Raw genomic sequence first — 17,872 nt, 5'->3', positions numbered from 1 at the left:
AATGTGATTTTGAAAGCCGAAACAAAATTGTAAAAAAACACAAAATTGGCACTCACACCACATCTTCCTACATCTACAAAAGTCAGATAATAGTAAATAAAGGCAACATATGTATATCATGTATATCGCTATTCTAAAGTCATAAATTAAGAGAAAACAAATCCGGGTAACAAACTGAAACCCAGGAAAACACATCAACTAAAGAGGAAAACAACGAAACAACACTGAAGTGCAACAAAAAACAAAAGACAACGCAACATAAATAGAAACGAACTTTTAGATAACAACTGCCGTTTCGATTCCATTACTTTTTGTTGTTTTCAATATCTTTATGTTAAGATATGTGGACCTGGCGGGAAATCAGCATTTGGAAGAGATGTTATCGCTCTCTACATAAACAGAGTTGGGTGTGATGGTATGGCGTCATCATTGATGTCTGCAGACAGTTGTGGAATTTGTGGAGGACATGACGACTGCATTGATTGTACAGGAACACCTCATGGAGGTAAAATCAATATTTTTAGTTTTTCGTTTCACGACTTCATTTAAAAAAGATAACAGATACCTTACTGTATGAATAAAGACATTCAATATACAAAGGTTATAAATAAACTCGCGTTAATACAGGGATTAAAAAAAAGAGGGACAGTCAAACTCATAAATCTAAAACAAACTGACAACGCCATGGCTAAAAATGAAAAAGACAAACAAACAACAGCACACACGACACAACATAGATAACTAAAGAATAAACAACACGAACCCCACCAAAAAACTAGGGGTGATCTCAGGTGCTCCGGAAGGGTAAGCAGATCCTGCTCCACATGCGGCACCCGTCGTGTTGCTTATGTGATAACAAATCCGGTAAATAGTCTAATTCGGTAGGTCACATTCATGAAAGGGAAGGGGATTGTAGTTAGGACGTAAGGAACATATCCAATATCATTTGTGAAACGGTTATTCCATAACGGTCAACCAACTCGTGATGGCGTCCGTAAAATTTACGAAGGGATGATTTCAACTTCACCATTTGGAACTCTTGTTTCAATAGCTTCCTTGTAAACAGTGAAGTGACCCACGAATTAAAAAATAAACAGTCAAAAAAAGGTCAGAAGTTGAAGATTAGTTTGGAATCAAAAAGCAAAATGTTTTGTCATATACAGATAAGGTAATTTCTTCCTGAAATTTTTTAGTATTTCTAAAAAAAGATAGATTATCAAAAATCCTTGAGCAATACTTTTTATGAACCCCTCCGCAAAAATATATAAACAATATCTTTAAGTACAATGTGTATAACACATTGCACAAAATACTTAGTACTCTATAAAGGTATGGGCAATATCAACTAACTTTGTAACCCAATATTAACTCACTCACAAGCATATACCGTACAGCGGGTTATTTTCGCGGGTGTAAAATTTCGCAATTTTCATTGAATAAGGTGTACGAAATATTTCGGCGGTTATTATTTTGACGGATTAAAAAACTTTTATCAGTACAATTGCATGGGCATCGGCATTTTCAGATTGGCGGAATTTAAGTTGTCGATTTTGTTCAATCCGCGAAAATAAGCGAAAATTTACACTCCGCGAAAATAACCCGCTTTACGGAATATGGAGCAGGAACTGATCAACATGCTTTAACACTCCAGTTTAGCATTCAGTGTTACTTAATCTTTAGATATGTGTTTACTGTTATGTAGACTGAGACATGTATTGTCGAAATGCGCATCTGATGCAGGAAAATTGGCACAGTTAATGTTATTACTACGACTGGGTCGATGCCTCTGCTGGTCCCCTAGGTTATCACCAGCACAGTAGCCAGTGCTTCGGTACTGGCATGAACATACGGATTTTTTGTGTTATTAAAATTTGCTGTTACGAAATGTTAGAAATTATTATAAATTAAGGAATGTATCTCTCTCATGCAAATCTCTGATTCCTTTCACGGATTTTGTTATAATTTTTGGACCTTTTGGATTATAGCTCTTCATCTTTTAAATAAGCTTTGGATTTCAAATATTTTGGCCACGAGCATCCTGAAGAGACATGTATTGTCGAAATGCGCATCTGGTGCAGGAAAATTGATACCGTTAATGTTATTACTACCTATCGGTCGATGCCTCTGCTGGTGGACTGTTAGTCCCCGAGGTTATCACCAGTCCAGTAGCCAGCAATTCGGTTTGATTTATAGTTTTAGAATTGCCTCTCTGGTAATATCTTCTCTTTATTGGTGCCTACAGCAGAATGTTCAGGGCTCTATAGTCGATATTTTAGATATACTTTGTCATTAAAGGTGCATCATATGATATGTGCAGAGATTGTACAGGTGGAAGTAGCAGTATACCATACGGACACCATCTTGACTGCAACCATGAATGCGGCAATAATTATTACGAACAACGTTTACAAATGTGTGTCAGGTGAGTAAGATTAACAAAAAAGGGATGAGTTTTATTCAATTCAGTAACTCTTTATATGATAAAATATTCAATTCCAAAAATGTGATAAAAAATTATTCTTATTATGTTTTGGTTTAAGCAAAGCATGTGTAATATGGTGTGTCAACTCATTTCAATGTGACGTATTATAGTTCTTCAAATTTTTATGGAGTTTGTTAATTGAGTAAAAATTGAATTAACTGATTTTTTTATCATTCAGAAATGGTACAGATGTCCAAGGACTGTTGACTTTAATGTCCTGTGACAGTATGTTAAACAGCGGGGCTTACATAAACAAGCAAGTATCTCAATCATATCTAAACAATATGGTGTCCCCTAAGCGTTAAGATGTATTCAATATTTTTTTACACAGGCGAGAGGGGAGAAATTGTGTATCTTACGCATTTCAATGTTTTAGTCTCTTGACTGCTTTACCCCTATTTTTGATATTTTTACCTATTATGTCTGTTTGTTTTGTTCACACTTAGTTGTCAATATAATAAAATTGTATACGACTGTCATACAAGTTAGAGGTATAGCTAGCTATAAAACAAGGTTTATAATTAGAAAAAAATAAAATAAAAACAGGTCTAATTAACCATTTTCTGCATAGGAAAATGTCTGTACCAAGTCAGGAATATGAAAGTTGTCCATTCACCGTTTTGAATGACGTCCTCATGGATAATTACAGCACGTTCATAATCAACCGTAAAATATGAGAAAAACATACCGAGGTGACGAGATCAACATGTTTAGAAATTTGTATGCAATATAGACTGAGGGAAAGCAAAATTACTACTGAAATTGCACCATTAAATTTTATCATTACCAAGACAATGTATATATAAAATTTTATATAACAGATTGATGTATAGAACAACATTCCTGTTTTGGTTAAGGTATTTGTTACAAGAGAAAAAAATGCTTGATGGTTTTTGAATTTAAATAAATTACAATTAGGTTATCCTAAGTTGAACTTTTTATCATAGATGTGGACATTGTGTATTTGGTAATACTTCATTACCTAGTAATCATGGCGAAGATGTTTGTGGAGTCTGTAACGGTGACGGCACATCCTGTTTGGATTGTGATAGTGTTGTCAATGGCAGCAAAAAGGAAGACTTTTGCGGACAGTGTTTGCATCCATCAGACAGTAATTACAATAAAGGTAGGAATACTTGTAGATTGATATGGTCTAGCAGACAAATGATTGGTTATTAATTTTGCATAAGGAGGACCAATAAAGAAACTTGCAACGTATGCACTCCATTTTCATTTACTGGTTATTGTTAAACAGATATATTGTTTTGTTGAACACTATATTTGATCTAAATGGTATTGTGCTTATTGCTTTGTCTGTCAAATACTAAATTTTGGAACAGCATTCTTTTAAGTTAAGAAAAATCATCAAAAAGAAATGAAACACACAGATAATTGAAATTGTGGGGCGAATAACGAATATTAACAAGAAGGCAATGTTTAGCTGTAAAGACTCATCAAAGATGCAAGCCTTACAATCGGAAAAAGAGTAAAATATGAAAAATATATTTTCGTTATCTACAAATATTTTCTTTTAAATCCAGGCTGCATGAAGTTAGGATCAGTATCCCCGAATTACCTTCGCAACTTTGATAATCATACGTTGCATGTTGTTGGTGTAAAGTTGGACATGTTTTCGACTGTAGAATGTTCCCTACACAAACATAACGTAAGTATATTGGCATTTTTGTATTGATTGTCGGCAAAAAGTTTGTCTCAATTGGTTGTGATATACTATTGTCGAATACCATTTCCAATGGATTCTGCACTGTTACACTGGTTTGTCTTTTATTTTCAATTTACTTCGGCCTATAAAGATCTCTTGGAACTGTTTTAAACTAAAAAGTACTCGTTTTTGCAACTGCAAATAAAGACAAATGTTCGTAAACTTTTCATTAAGCATACACATAAATAAATAAGAAGATTAACATACCATTTACAATTTGTGATAGATTTGTTTATATTTGTAGGACATATATTTGAGCGTACTTAGCTTTGACAACACAACAAGTACAATTGAACTACAGACACCAGATCTGTTAGGAACCAGAGGAGAATACAATATATCATGCTTGTTTGATAGCAATACCACTTTGGTACTGGAGAATGAGCTTACAATTTACCAATATCCACATATCACATCTATCAATCCTGACTCTATGGTAATTGGAGATATGATCAAGGTATGTTTTTATTAATGGAAAAATAATAATTGATAATGAGCACTCTTTTCGTACTGTAGCGGATTGGTTAACTTAATGTATGGACAGACAGTAAACAACATCGATTTCGTTTGCCTTTGTAATCTCAACTCAATATTGTAAAAGAGGGACGAAAGATACCAAAGGGACAGTCAAACTCATAAATCTAAAACAAACTGACAACGCCATGGCTAAAAATGAAAAAGACAAACAGAAAAACAATAGTTCACATGACACAACATAGAAAAATAAAAAATAAACAACACAAACCCCACCAAAAACTAGGGGTGATCTCAGGTGCTCCGGAAGGGTAATCAAAAAGATCCGTAATACATGATACATAACTATGCAACAACGTCAATAAAGTATATGGTGACGTTAACAAAGTAAATGAAAACGTCGTTAAAAGTAGTGTTAACGTTTGACGCGTAAGTTGAAATGTCTCTAAATAACTGACACTTATGTATATGTGACCCTATTCAAATTATTCACAGCGATTAGAGGTTATAAATGAATAGGTATAAATACATTATGATTCATGCAAAATAGAATTATACAATTATGATAAAAAAGACAAATGATGAAAAGATAAATTATTGTTTTCTTCTTTCAATAGATTGCTTGTAAGCTCTAATCTACTATTTCGGAAATAATTATAGGAAACGCCAGTTCGATTGTCCTCTGTGACACGGATATGTTATAAATACGTCAAATACGTGATGAAGTTAGTAAAACTTTCGGAAGGATAACATACACTTGTAAATCAAATTTTCTGTGCAACAAGATTTTCAAACCCCTGGATCCTAAAAACTCAGTGCATTTAAAAAAAATTTAGGATATTCATATCTTGTTGAAAAAAGTTGTCTAACAAAGCAGCACTTGGGACAAGTAAAACAGAGAATTTATGGTCAGTGCTTGCAAAATCAAAATGCAAACATACAGGAGTCTTCTAAGCTCAGTTTCTTGCGTCAAGTCTACAAAATGGGTTAAAGACCATCATATGTTGATTCACTTTTAAACAATTTAAATGATAGAGCAGCAATATGCAAAATACGCATAACTGCACATCCTTTAATGATTGAAAGGAGAAGACATCTTTACATTCCTAAAGAGGAAAGATACTGTCCTGTCTATAAAAATGGGGAATAAAGGCAACAGGAGTATACCGCTGTTCAAACTCATAAAATCCATGGAAAAAAACAAAATCGGGGTAAAAAACTAAAACTGAGGAAAACGCTTTAAATATAAGAGGAGATTCTCGACACAACACTACAATGTAACACACACAGAAACGGACCAAGCATCAGACAAAATCCCACGAGAATAACAAATATAACATCAAAACCAAATACATGAATTTGGGATAGACAAGTACCGTGACACGTCTTATCGCAATGTGATTTTACACTCAAAAATAAGAGAAAACAAACGACTAAACGTCAAAATGTCACACACAGAAACGAACTATAATATAACAATGGCCATATTCCCGACTTGGTACAGGACATCTTTTAAGGAAAAAATGGTGGGTTGAACCTGGTTTTGTGGCATGCCAAACCTCCCTCTTTTTATGACAACTTAACACCACAGGACTACAATATAAACAAATTGGAGAACACAATTGACAAAGAAACACACGAACAACAGCCAACAAAAGGCAACAAGTTTAAAATTTCAATACGCCAGAAGTGCAGTTTGTCCACACAAGATCTACTAGTGACGCTCAGATACAAAAGTTTGAAAGCCGAAACAAGCACAAAGTTGAACAGCATCGAGGACCAAAAGATTTAAAAAGTTGTGCCAAAAGCGGCCAGGGTTTTCTGTTGGTTTTCTGTTGGTTTTGTTGGGAAATTGAGGATGAACAACATTTCTTATTAAAATGTAATAGATATACCTCAAAGCGAGAAATATTAGAAAATAAAAATAAATGTTATATTTCAAATACAGCGTAACATTACCGTTGATGAATAAATATCTCTATTGGTCAATAATAGATCAGCATTATTACTTAGACTGTCTTCCTCTTTCATATCAGAGTGTATAAATATAAGAAATAGTGAACTTATATGATACATAATTTTTGTAACTTTTCATAATTAAGCATGCTATGTTATCATGGAACCTTTCATTCTACCATGTCAATTATTATAGTTGTATGTAATGCCATAGGTCTTAACCATTTATTGTTAATGAGTTTGTGCCAATAAAAATATTTGTATTTGTATTTGTATCATTATTTTTATCGCTATCTTACACTAAGGAATCCGCTCGAAAGCAAGCTCTTCAATATTGTGACATACAAACTAAAGCAGCATGCTTAAAAATCCAGTGTACATGTTTTAACGAAAATCGAATGCATGGCAGTTTGTTTGCAATGAAATTTTATATACATATGTTAATTGTTGAATATTTAAATTTCATTTGCTTTTTTAATTATCTTATCATTTTTTTTTTAATTTTTTTTATAAACCGTTAATTAATTTCCCTAATTTCTACGGCGTGTTGTTTCTCTAAAGAGACATAGCATCTTTAATAATCGTTTATTAAATTAAAACAGGCCATGGGTCTTCTTGTGTTCGCTTTTAGAAAATGGTATTCCTTGAGGTGAAAAAGAGGAAAAATAATTGTCGTTTCAGGGTTAATACATTCTTTTCTAAATGTTTAAAAATCCTGATTTCTGTTTATTTTTTCTAGGTGAATATAACAACATACGGTGTGTTAGATACAGGGTTTACAATTCTGATTTCTGTTTATTTTTCTAGGTGAATATAACAACGGACGGTGTGGTAGATACAGTGTTTACAAATCTTAACTTCTGTTTATTTTTTCTAGGTGAATATAACAATGGACAGTGTGGTAGATACAGGGTTTACAATCCTGATTTCTGTTTATTTTTTCTAGGTGAATATAACAACGGACGGTGTTGTAGATACAGTGTTTACAAATCTTAACTTCTGTTTATTTTTTCTAGGTGAATATAACAACGGACGGTGTGGTAGATACAGGGTTTACAAATCTTAACTTCTGTTTATTTTTTCCAGGTGAATATAACAACAGACGGTGTGGTAGATACAGGGTTTACAAATCTTAACTTCTGCTTATTTTTTTTAGGTGAATATAACAACAGACGGTGTGGTAGATACAGGGTATACACAGTGTATATTATTATGTCCGTTCAGAAGTCCGGAAATTGGTTGTTACACAGCATCAGGATTTTCAAAAGTCCATATCCCTATCGTTTTGCTGAACTCAAAAATAGTCCAGTGCGATTTAAGTCAGTTGCGGTATTTTAATCGTGCTAAAGCCTACAAAATATTAGTGGCAGTAGAACAAAAAGAGATTTTGGATCTAACAAGGTAAAGACAGGTTTTGGTTTTGTCATGTTTTACAAGCTTCCCATTTTGTTTACCTTGGGCCACACCAATTTAATTTCTTGTTCTACGGATTTTTGGACTCCAAAATTTGGGGCGAGCGAGCGATTTGAAAATTTTAATAAAAACATATTTAATTTGCAAATTTTTGAGGCGAAGCTTGAAAAGTAAAGGCGAGCGATTATAATGTTTTTTTTTGTAAACATAAAATAGTAGTTTTGACAATATTAAAGCTTAATTTCTCACTTGTACTTTGACATTTCTTTAATTTCTGAAGTATTTTTTCCCTGTTCACCAAGAAATAATTAAATCTGGTCTATGTATGTGTGACTGACAATGAGACAATTCTCTATCCAAGTCATAATTAGTTTTGGGACAAACCCTTAATGTTATAAATATCCCTTTTACATGTTTTATGAGGGATCAATATAAGTTATAATATATTTGTTTGGGCTCATATTTTCTCAAAGAACTATATATCTATCTGGTATTAAATGGTCAAAACATGTCCAAGAATTTTGTAATATTCCTGGACTTGAACCATGTTAACACATTTACTTTAACAGTTTAATATTATTCAAAATAAGTGGAACCCTCTTTAAGAAAAAGTTGTTTACAATGTGATGCAACTCTCCTCTTTTTTTGAGTACAAAATTCTAAGTTTTCAAAGGTTTTGTATAGAAGAACTATACAAATCCTTGGTATTTCTATTTTCTTTTCTACATCAGTAAAATGACCCCTTGTCTGAGGGAGGGTTGTTCTCAACCTGATATTAACAAACACAGGTCAAAGTACGGCCTTTTACACAGGGCTTTGATACAGACCAAACAGCAGGCTATAAAGGACCCCAAGATTATTAGAGTACACAATTCTAACAGGAAAACCAACGATCTAATTTATATATCATGTATATCCAAACGGGAAAATACCTATGAACAACAACTGCTGAACGACAGGCCCCTCAATCAATCAGGACAGGTGCATAAACATGCAGTGGCTATGGATAGTTTTGTTTCGCCAGCATACAATATAACTGCAGTTGAAGGCAAATCCTTCAGAAGTTCTTTGCACTTTATACTAACAACGAACATTTTTTGATAGGGAATATAAGTAAGGGGGGAAGAAACCAACTTTTTGTTCTTTACAGGTATTTCCGCTGATATAATTTATATCGGAGCACTCCCGCTTTGGATTCATAGGTTTCATGCTGAAACAAATATTCTCACAGATATTTACATAGTGTGGTGGGGGTGCTTTTATGTTTAAAATCGTTATATACAGGTTAGACTGTGATTTTAAAAACAAATGTTGATATCTTTTTATAATATTTACAACAAAAAAACGGTGCGGGAAATGGACATGATTACATTTCCGGATGCGGGAAGCGGGAATATAAAAAAAATAAAAAAGTTCTGTTTTGAAAAAAATAGGTGCGGGCGGGTCCGTCGAACAAGGAATCAAATTGGTGTGGCCTTGGATTTTTTTTTTTTTTTTGGTAACATTTTTGTAAATATTTTCATTACAAAAATTTATTTAAAATCATAACAGTCGTTTCTTCATTTATAAGTAGAACTGTAAAACAACCTTTTAAAACGGATTAGAACATTGGAGATTAATTATCGTTTTATGTTTGGTATAAGTGAATATTAACAGGCATGCACAAATATTATTTTTAGGTTACAATCCACAGACTTTATCATCAGAGCCGAGGCTCCTGTTATACAAGCTGCCATATTTGATAGAAGTTTTTGTTACTTCAGTGTTGTATTCAATAGAGATATAACTGGACCAAATGAATGCAGCGATATATTCCATTCGGATACTTATAATTTATTAGGAACAGGTATAAAGTTGAATAACTAGATATATAAAAATTGTAGGGACTCAAATGGTTCTGCTTTTTACGCGTCCGTCAAAATTTTGACGGGACGTATTACGGTATACCCATGACCGGTGTCTGTTTGTTTGTCCGGCGTAAACATGTCGCACCGAAGCTTGAGAACAACTTACCCAAGTTTCACGAAACTGAACATGGTTGTTCCTTATGATGGTCAATAAACCCATCATAGATACCAGGACTAAATTTCATATATACACCAGAAGCGCGTTTCGTCTACAAAAGACTCATCAGTGACGCTCGAATCCAAAAAAGTTTAAAAAAAAAGAAAGAAAAAAAAAGCCAAATAAAGAACGAAGTTGAAGAGCATTGAGATCCAAAATTCCTAAAAGTGTTGCCAAATACAGCTAAGGTAATATATGCCTGAGGTAAAAAAAAAAAAAAAGCCTTAGAATAACAATATCAATGATAATTCATGTCAGCACAAAAAGTGCTGACTACTGGGCTGGTTATACCCTCGGGGAAATAAATCTCACTAGTAGTGGCATCGAGCCAGTGGTTGTAAATAAACCAATCATAAATACCAGGACTGAATTTTATATATACACCAGACGCGCGTTTCGTCTACAAAAGACTCATCAGTGACGCTCGAATCCAAAAAAGGTAAAAAAAAAAAAAAAAAAAAAAAAATTCAAAACAATTACGTTGCTACGATACATTACTTTAACGCGTTAAAACATCGTTTAACGCGTTAATAAAATCAACGGTACTAACTTTGTTGCACCAGATGCGCATTTCGACAAAACATGTCTCTTCAGTGATGCTCGTGGCCAAAATATTTGAAATCCAAAGCTTATATAAAAGATGAAGAGCTATAATCCAAAAGGTCAAAAAAATAAAGTCAAATTCGTGAAAGGAATCAGAGCTTTGCATGAGGGAGATACATTCCTTAATTTATAATAATTTCTCATATTTATCGTTTAATGCGTTAAAACATCAGTTAACGCGTTAAAACATCATTGGATGGAATATCGGGGTGTCCTGGACATTACAGACGGGGAGGATAACAATTCTATTTAACGGCCCAGATTTCAAAATAGCAAACACGGTTTGTTAACTGAAAACCATACAAGTTCTAATGTCCTATATGAAGCAGGTATCTTGAACAACATGGACTTTTTGAATGCATCGCTTTATGCGATTTAATATAAAAAACAAGTGCTGCAAATGAAAACCACCACAAACACAAGAAGATGACACCAATGAAGACTCTAACATTTTAGCACACTCGGGAATGAATTACAGCCTCCAACGTAAATGCAAAAAAAAAATGGGGTTAGAGTCAAACAATATCAAAAAGAGAATCATAACCTTGAACAAAATTCAGGACTGATAAACTTTTCAGGACGGACCGAGAGACAGTCTATTTCTGTTTACAGGTAGGGCACTAATAATAGCGCCCATTTTAGGAGGAGGGGGATAAATAATGTGTTCTCTGTACATGCCATATTACAGAACAACGCAGTATTTAGAGGTAAGAAATGAATGATTGCTCGGCGAAAAAAAAAACCCAACTTAGTAAGTAGTAAGAATAAAGAATAACATCCTCCTTCCCCAATGGATACCAAATAGTCATCCTCTTACTTTTGGCACAGTTAATTATATTATTTGGCTTGGTTTACTAGATGCTCTATGCATGCTCTTAAGAGCCTCTTGTTTTAAACATGTTCAAAATTTACACAAGATTGCTAGATGATAAATCCGTAATAGATACCAGGATTGAAATTTTGTACTTGCGCCACCCGAGCGTTTTGTCTAAAAAAAAAAAGCCTCAGTTATCTGAGTGACAGGCGTGTAACAATATCCGATCGTAATGTTTAACTGATGTCTGGTTGATAGATATAGTAAAGATATGTCATGTTTTCACCATCTGCAGAAAAACTTCACTTGTAGTAGGCGAGTGATATGAGAGCCAAATTTACATTTTTAATGCACCTACCTAACACACGGCTAAATCATATATCACTAGAAAGCTAAGAATGTGTACTTTCTAAATATCCCGGTCGTCAAAAGAAATTATGGTGCATTTTTTTTTAAATCGAGGTCAAAGGTCATGGGTGCAATTTCAATTCACGGATACTTCCAGTTGTAAAATCGAGTCAAAACAAATGCAAAAACGAAACAATTTTATAGGAATGCTGTATTACTGTTGGGAAAATATATTTCTATCATAATATTAATTAATTTTGATTGATTTTAACGGTAACGCATGTTACATAACGTTTTCTCTCGGAGTCTTTGAAAATCAACATTTAAGTCACACAAATGTATCTGTAGTCGCCCTTGCATTATCTAAATCATATAATACCTCCATATCATTTGATTGCACGTATTTACAAACATATATATCTGCAAATTTTATGTAAATAATCCGAAACAAAATATTTGAAGCAAGGGGAAAATATAACATATGACGTATTTTTAATTGTTTAGAAAAGTCCCATGATGAGCTGTTTATTAAAATTGAGGAAGCGTATGGTCTCCTGTTAGTTTGAAAGCCTGACAACCATAGAGCAGATTTTCTTTTATATATGTTGCAATATGTTGCAATATGTTGATATATAAAAAAAAAGATGTGGTATGATTGCCAATGAGACAACTATCCACAAAAGACCAAAATGACACAGACATCTATAACAACTCATACATCACTAAATCAGATATGATAAGAGTACTTACAAACATAACTAAAATGAGTAAAGTGCTACTGGTATATTTATATCAACAAATTGACAATTATAATATATAACATCAGGAAAATATGATCACTCATTGTACGTCAAAATGTGTTTGATTTTACTTCAGTCGGCCGCCGTGTATCTTGAGATATATAATTAATCAAACAACACTTGACAAAGTAGTTTGTACTCTTTTTAAATATTACACTAGTGATGACGTTCGGCTACTTTGACACTAAGTATTACGTTTTTTTTTATCTCGTTTCACCGCTTCAAACGGAGGACAAGGCTATCCTAATATTGAACCTTTTATTTGGCTTTCTAATGTTAAAATCCCGTGATCGAAACGTCGGACCAATGGGATGTTGGACCATTTAGGTGTCAGAATATTGCAATATCGGAATATTATAGCTTCATTTTAACTTGTAATCTCATCATTCTTATCGGTCAACATATCCATACAAAGACAACTTCCTTGGCATGGGCATACATCAGTACAGCAGAGGTTTTGCTCAAAGCGGACACAAGATCTACTATATACAGATTGAATCAAAAATTTGGAATAGACATGAGGTATTTGTCAAAGAGACAACAACCCGCTAAAAAGCAGGCAACGGCCAAAAACCACCAATGGGTCGTCAATGCAGCAAGAAACTCCCAAACCCGGAGGCGTTCTTCAGCTGGCCCCTAAACAAAAATGTACTACTTTGAAATGATAATGGACGTCATACTAAGCTTCGAAATATACTCAAGAAGTTACAATAAAAAATCATACAAAAGTAAGAAAGGCACGATGCTCCTGACTTGGGACAGGCGCAAAATTGCGGCGGTGTTAAACATGTTTTTGGAAATCTCAACCCTCCCCCTATACCTATACCAATGCGTGAACAGATCAAATCTTGTAGAAAGTTGGATGACATCATACCGGACCGATGTTACCTTTTAGCCAACCAAAGTCATACGGAGATCTTTTATTGTTTCTGTAGTTGGGTCGACATTGTCTTGGATAAAATTTTAACCCCCAGAAAAAAAAATAATGCCATGTAGAATGTATGACCCATTTTCATTGTTTCTAATCTCCTGATCAGTCAAACTTGTTAATAGTTATCAAAGGTGTGTCCATAAATACGGTGCATTGGTAGTGATAAACCTAAATGAAAAAGAGTAAAAAAGATATTTATAGATAATATACATTCTACTAAAGCCATACATCTAAGAACTTTGTCAATAGGAATATCGTACGCTTTATTAACTGCCGCAGATGTGCCATCATCCAAAAGACAACACAGAAATGTTTTTAAAGCAGGTGGCATAATTTCAATTGAATAATCCAGTGAAATGTTTTTAGATAATGGATATTCATCTGATTGGATTACAACTTTACCCTATATCTGCTTCCGTAAAGTAGCTGCACTAAGTGCTTGCAACCAGTTTCGCAGTCACTGCTCAGATCTTTAAATTTTACAGACCGAATATCACAGTCATTTTAAACGGGTAATTTTCCGTCATAAGACAAAATTATAGAGCTACTGTATACAATATTGGATGTACCTTGACCTTGTTGAAGCTGTATACATGTAACTATAAATTGACCATGGTTTTTTAGTTTTTGTTGAAGCTGATAATATGTTGTGTAGTTTTCTCGGCGGCGATCCTCGGGCAGAAATTAAGCCCGGTTAACTGATCAAGTAATTAAAGTTGTTAACCAGAATTCTTCCTTGTGTACAGGCACGTCATCTTTAATCGTCGAAATGTTAGTAAAAGCTGTTTTATGTTAAGAACTAAATAGCTCTTTAATTTCTGATTTCAAATTTTGTAGCAAATATTTAGCGATGCAAGCTCGATGGTATAAAGATTTAATAGTAAAATTATCATGAGTTATTTTGTAAATCAGATCATTGTAGGAGATATATGTAGTAACACTCAATACAGCTTGCGTTTGCTCCTCAGAGGATACCTTATGAAGTTGTGTAACTTGCTTATAGGCTTTATACATTTGCAAAATATACAAACAGACAAATCAGAATGAGTTGTAGATCTACTGTCCTCGTTGATATATGAGAAGATCTACTGGTCGGTAGAATTGGTACATGTAGTACAAAGTCTTTGTACAGACAAAACAGAAGTTGATAGGTTGTGCTTACTTTTGAAATATTTATAGCAACTCTTATGATATTTTGTATTTTCAAATGGGATGTTTTCATTTTTTTCATATTCATCGACCAGTCTTCTGTAAACTTCATCTTTTCGTTTTCCCACTGCGGCAATACAACTGTATCTTCATTTAAGTGTTTACTACATAGTTTCTATGTAATAAATATATGACAGACTATGCATCTGTGTCAATAAATGGATAGTTTTTTTGCTTTTTAGCAAAGGAAGGGTTTCATTGTGAACTGGACTGAAAATTTGACACGACTCGGAAGATTTTCTACAATTTTCCGATACGATTCCTTATTTAGAAAGGGGTGAATTCTACAGAACTCAAAAACTTTGTTTTACTTTGATTTGATCTTTATTTTGGACGATTTTATATCTATTTAAGCTACACTGAAGTTAAAGATAGAAATATAACTGTTTAAATATGATTTATCGTACTCTAATAGCACTATTAAGTACACGGAAATCGACTAATATATTCAGTAAAAAACGATAACGAAATAGATAAGGGATTCCGGAAATTATAGTGATTTTACCCAACATCATAAAATTACAGAAATTCGTGATTTTAAGAAATGTTGAGATTAAGTCTTGATCTTGAATGAAAAAACGATAACTGATGAGTAATTTGGTGTGATCTAAAACGGGTAGATTGCAAAAACATTTAATAAAAATTTAATTGTAGATCCGAAAAGGTCGGGATTATGAAAATTTTCGTACAAAATGTCAAATATTTAGAAGGAATGCAAAAGCATGCGGACTTACAGTTGTAAATATTGTTTTTCATTATTTTAAGAATCTAATTCACGTAATTATTCTGTCTAAAAGAAGAGATACGACTAATTTCCTTTGCTTGAAAAACATGTCGTAATTATATAATTTTCAACTAATTTCTGAAATAAACGTCAATTTTACAAAAACTGCACCGTACGATTTTGTGACGACCGGGCAAAAATCAAAGTTTAATCATTATTCTTTCATTTAAAAAAAAAATTAGCCGTGTGTTAGGTGGGTGCATTAAAGTCCTTAACTAGACGTCTTTTTCAAATATTACACTCGCCTATAGAGACTTGTGTAAGTATACACCAAACTTATTCAAGACGAAGCGTAAAGACAGGTTGACAAATGTAAATTTAGATGGCCTTTTAATTAACATGATGATCAGTCCATTTTATATATATAAATGTTACAGTAAATAGGTGAAATTAGGAATAACATGTAATCCCCGATGTACTTAGTAAATACAAGTAATTCCTGAAACGGCCCAGTTATTACCAGTAATTACTAATTTTAAAATGAATTTTTACACCTATTTACTAACTGTTAAAACAATGTTGTAATATGGTAAGCTGATCAAAAGTTATGGTAATTCAAGCTATAGAAGATCAGTGAGTACTCTTAAAAAGTGAACAGCCTAAAATGTACCTTTTTTGTTATAAGAGCATTAGCTACGAGATATTAAATTAATTAAATTTGAATTTTTTGTTTGTTAAATTATTAATGAAAATTATATAGTGAAATTATAATTCACTTTTAGCAGTCAATCTGGTTCTATTTTACTAAAATAAGCAGAGAAACATGGTTGATGATTTTTGCACTTGCAAGTGAATAATTTGACCTCATTGAATACGTATTCATGTGACCTTCAATTTAACACCTAGCTGGAGATAGGTTACCGATGTATTCAGATTTAAAATTGTAAGGGTTTCGCAGAACCCAGTATCTCGCCTACTTTAGCTGTTAGTCGCAGGCTCAACAAAAATGGGGGAAAAATATCAAATCTTTTGACTAGTGCTGTAGAAGCTTCTGTCCAAATTTGATTAAAATCCAGAATGGTTTATGAAATCTAATAAATGTTTAAAAAAAACTTTAATACTAAGGGAGTTTCAATACTTTTAAAACAACCATTTTTCAGTTTCAATTCACAACCACTAAAAGTGTGCCTTGTATTCATTAATCCATAAAATACATACCCTTTTACTTTCTTATTTTGTATCTTGCATTATATCTTTAATTTTAAAACAAAAATATAAAGTTAGTAAATAGCTGTAAAAATGACAAAGAAAATCAGTGAATACCAGTAATCACTGAAACAACTAGTAAATACATGTAATTACTAAATTGGCTAGTAATTACAGGTATTTACTGAAATGTTTAGTAATTACGTGTAATTGTAACATATATATATATATATATATATATGAAAAGTAAGCTTAAATTAAATTAAACATTACTTTAAACACGTTACAGTAACAATTGTAGTTAACGTGTTAAAGATTCATTTAACGCGTAAAAGATTCATTTAACGCGTAAAAGATCCATTTAACGCGTTACAGTTGCATTTAACGCCTTAAAAGTGCATTTAAGGTGTTAAAGTTGCAGTTAACGCCTTAAAAGTGCATTTTACGCTTTAAAGTTGCATTTCACGCGTCAACATTGTTTTAAACGCGTTAAAATAACATTTAACGCGTTAATGTAGCATTTAACATGTTAAAAGTGCATTTAACGCGTTAAAAATGCATTTAATGCATTAAAGTTGCATTTTACGCGTTAAAGTTGCATTTAACGCATTAAAAGGGCATTTTACGCGTTAAAGTTGCATTTAACGCGTTTGGGTTGCTTTTACCGCAATTAAAGTTGCATTTTACGTGTTAAAGTTGCATTTAACGCATTAAAATGGCATTTTACGCGTTAAAGTTGCATTTAACGCGTTTGAGTTGCTTTTACCGCAATTAAAGTTGCATTTTACGTGTTGAACTTGCATTTAACGCGTTAATTCTTATTTTAACGCGATAAGTAATAATGACGATGATATTAAAAAAAGTTATGACACATGTGGCCATTTCATTTAGTAAGTTTCGAGTAAAATCTGACACCTTAAATCGTTGTTATAGTGAAGAAAAAAGTATTTTCGGTCATTTTTTGTAGTTTTGTGATTAACGCGTTAAATAATTAAATAACGCGTTAAAAATTATTTAAACAGTATAGTTAAAACAGTATTTATCGCGTTACACGTGATGTTATCGCATTAAATGTTAACGCGTTACTTTATCGGATTTTTGACATGAACGGCCTTTCATACTCAT

At 33.0% G+C, this 17,872-nt stretch overlaps 2 protein-coding genes across 2 annotated transcripts in view; both read left to right on the top strand.

Annotated features, from left to right (window-relative positions):
- The window catches only part of LOC139525323 (uncharacterized), a 16,790-nt gene extending 13,129 nt beyond the window's left edge, over positions 1-3,661 (top strand). Inside the window, exons 10-13 of the mRNA XM_071320527.1 lie at positions 340-505; positions 2,296-2,422; positions 2,661-2,738; positions 3,430-3,661. Coding sequence (XP_071176628.1) covers positions 340-505; positions 2,296-2,422; positions 2,661-2,738; positions 3,430-3,661 — 603 coding nt within the window. The remainder of the gene's footprint in view (positions 1-339; positions 506-2,295; positions 2,423-2,660; positions 2,739-3,429) is intronic.
- Positions 3,370-17,872, top strand: part of LOC139525322 (uncharacterized) — a 26,556-nt gene continuing 12,053 nt past the window's right edge. Inside the window, exons 1-5 of the mRNA XM_071320526.1 lie at positions 3,370-3,608; positions 4,024-4,148; positions 4,450-4,662; positions 7,792-8,036; positions 9,728-9,894. Of these exons, the coding sequence (XP_071176627.1) occupies positions 4,029-4,148; positions 4,450-4,662; positions 7,792-8,036; positions 9,728-9,894 (745 nt within the window). The 5' untranslated portion in view covers positions 3,370-3,608; positions 4,024-4,028. The remainder of the gene's footprint in view (positions 3,609-4,023; positions 4,149-4,449; positions 4,663-7,791; positions 8,037-9,727; positions 9,895-17,872) is intronic.

This window comes from Mytilus edulis, chromosome 5, assembly GCF_963676685.1.
Source record: "Mytilus edulis chromosome 5, xbMytEdul2.2, whole genome shotgun sequence".
NCBI classification, from domain to species: domain Eukaryota; kingdom Metazoa; phylum Mollusca; class Bivalvia; order Mytilida; family Mytilidae; genus Mytilus; species Mytilus edulis.
Note: the sequence above shows the minus strand (reverse complement) of the source record. Positions and strands in the feature narration are given on the sequence as shown.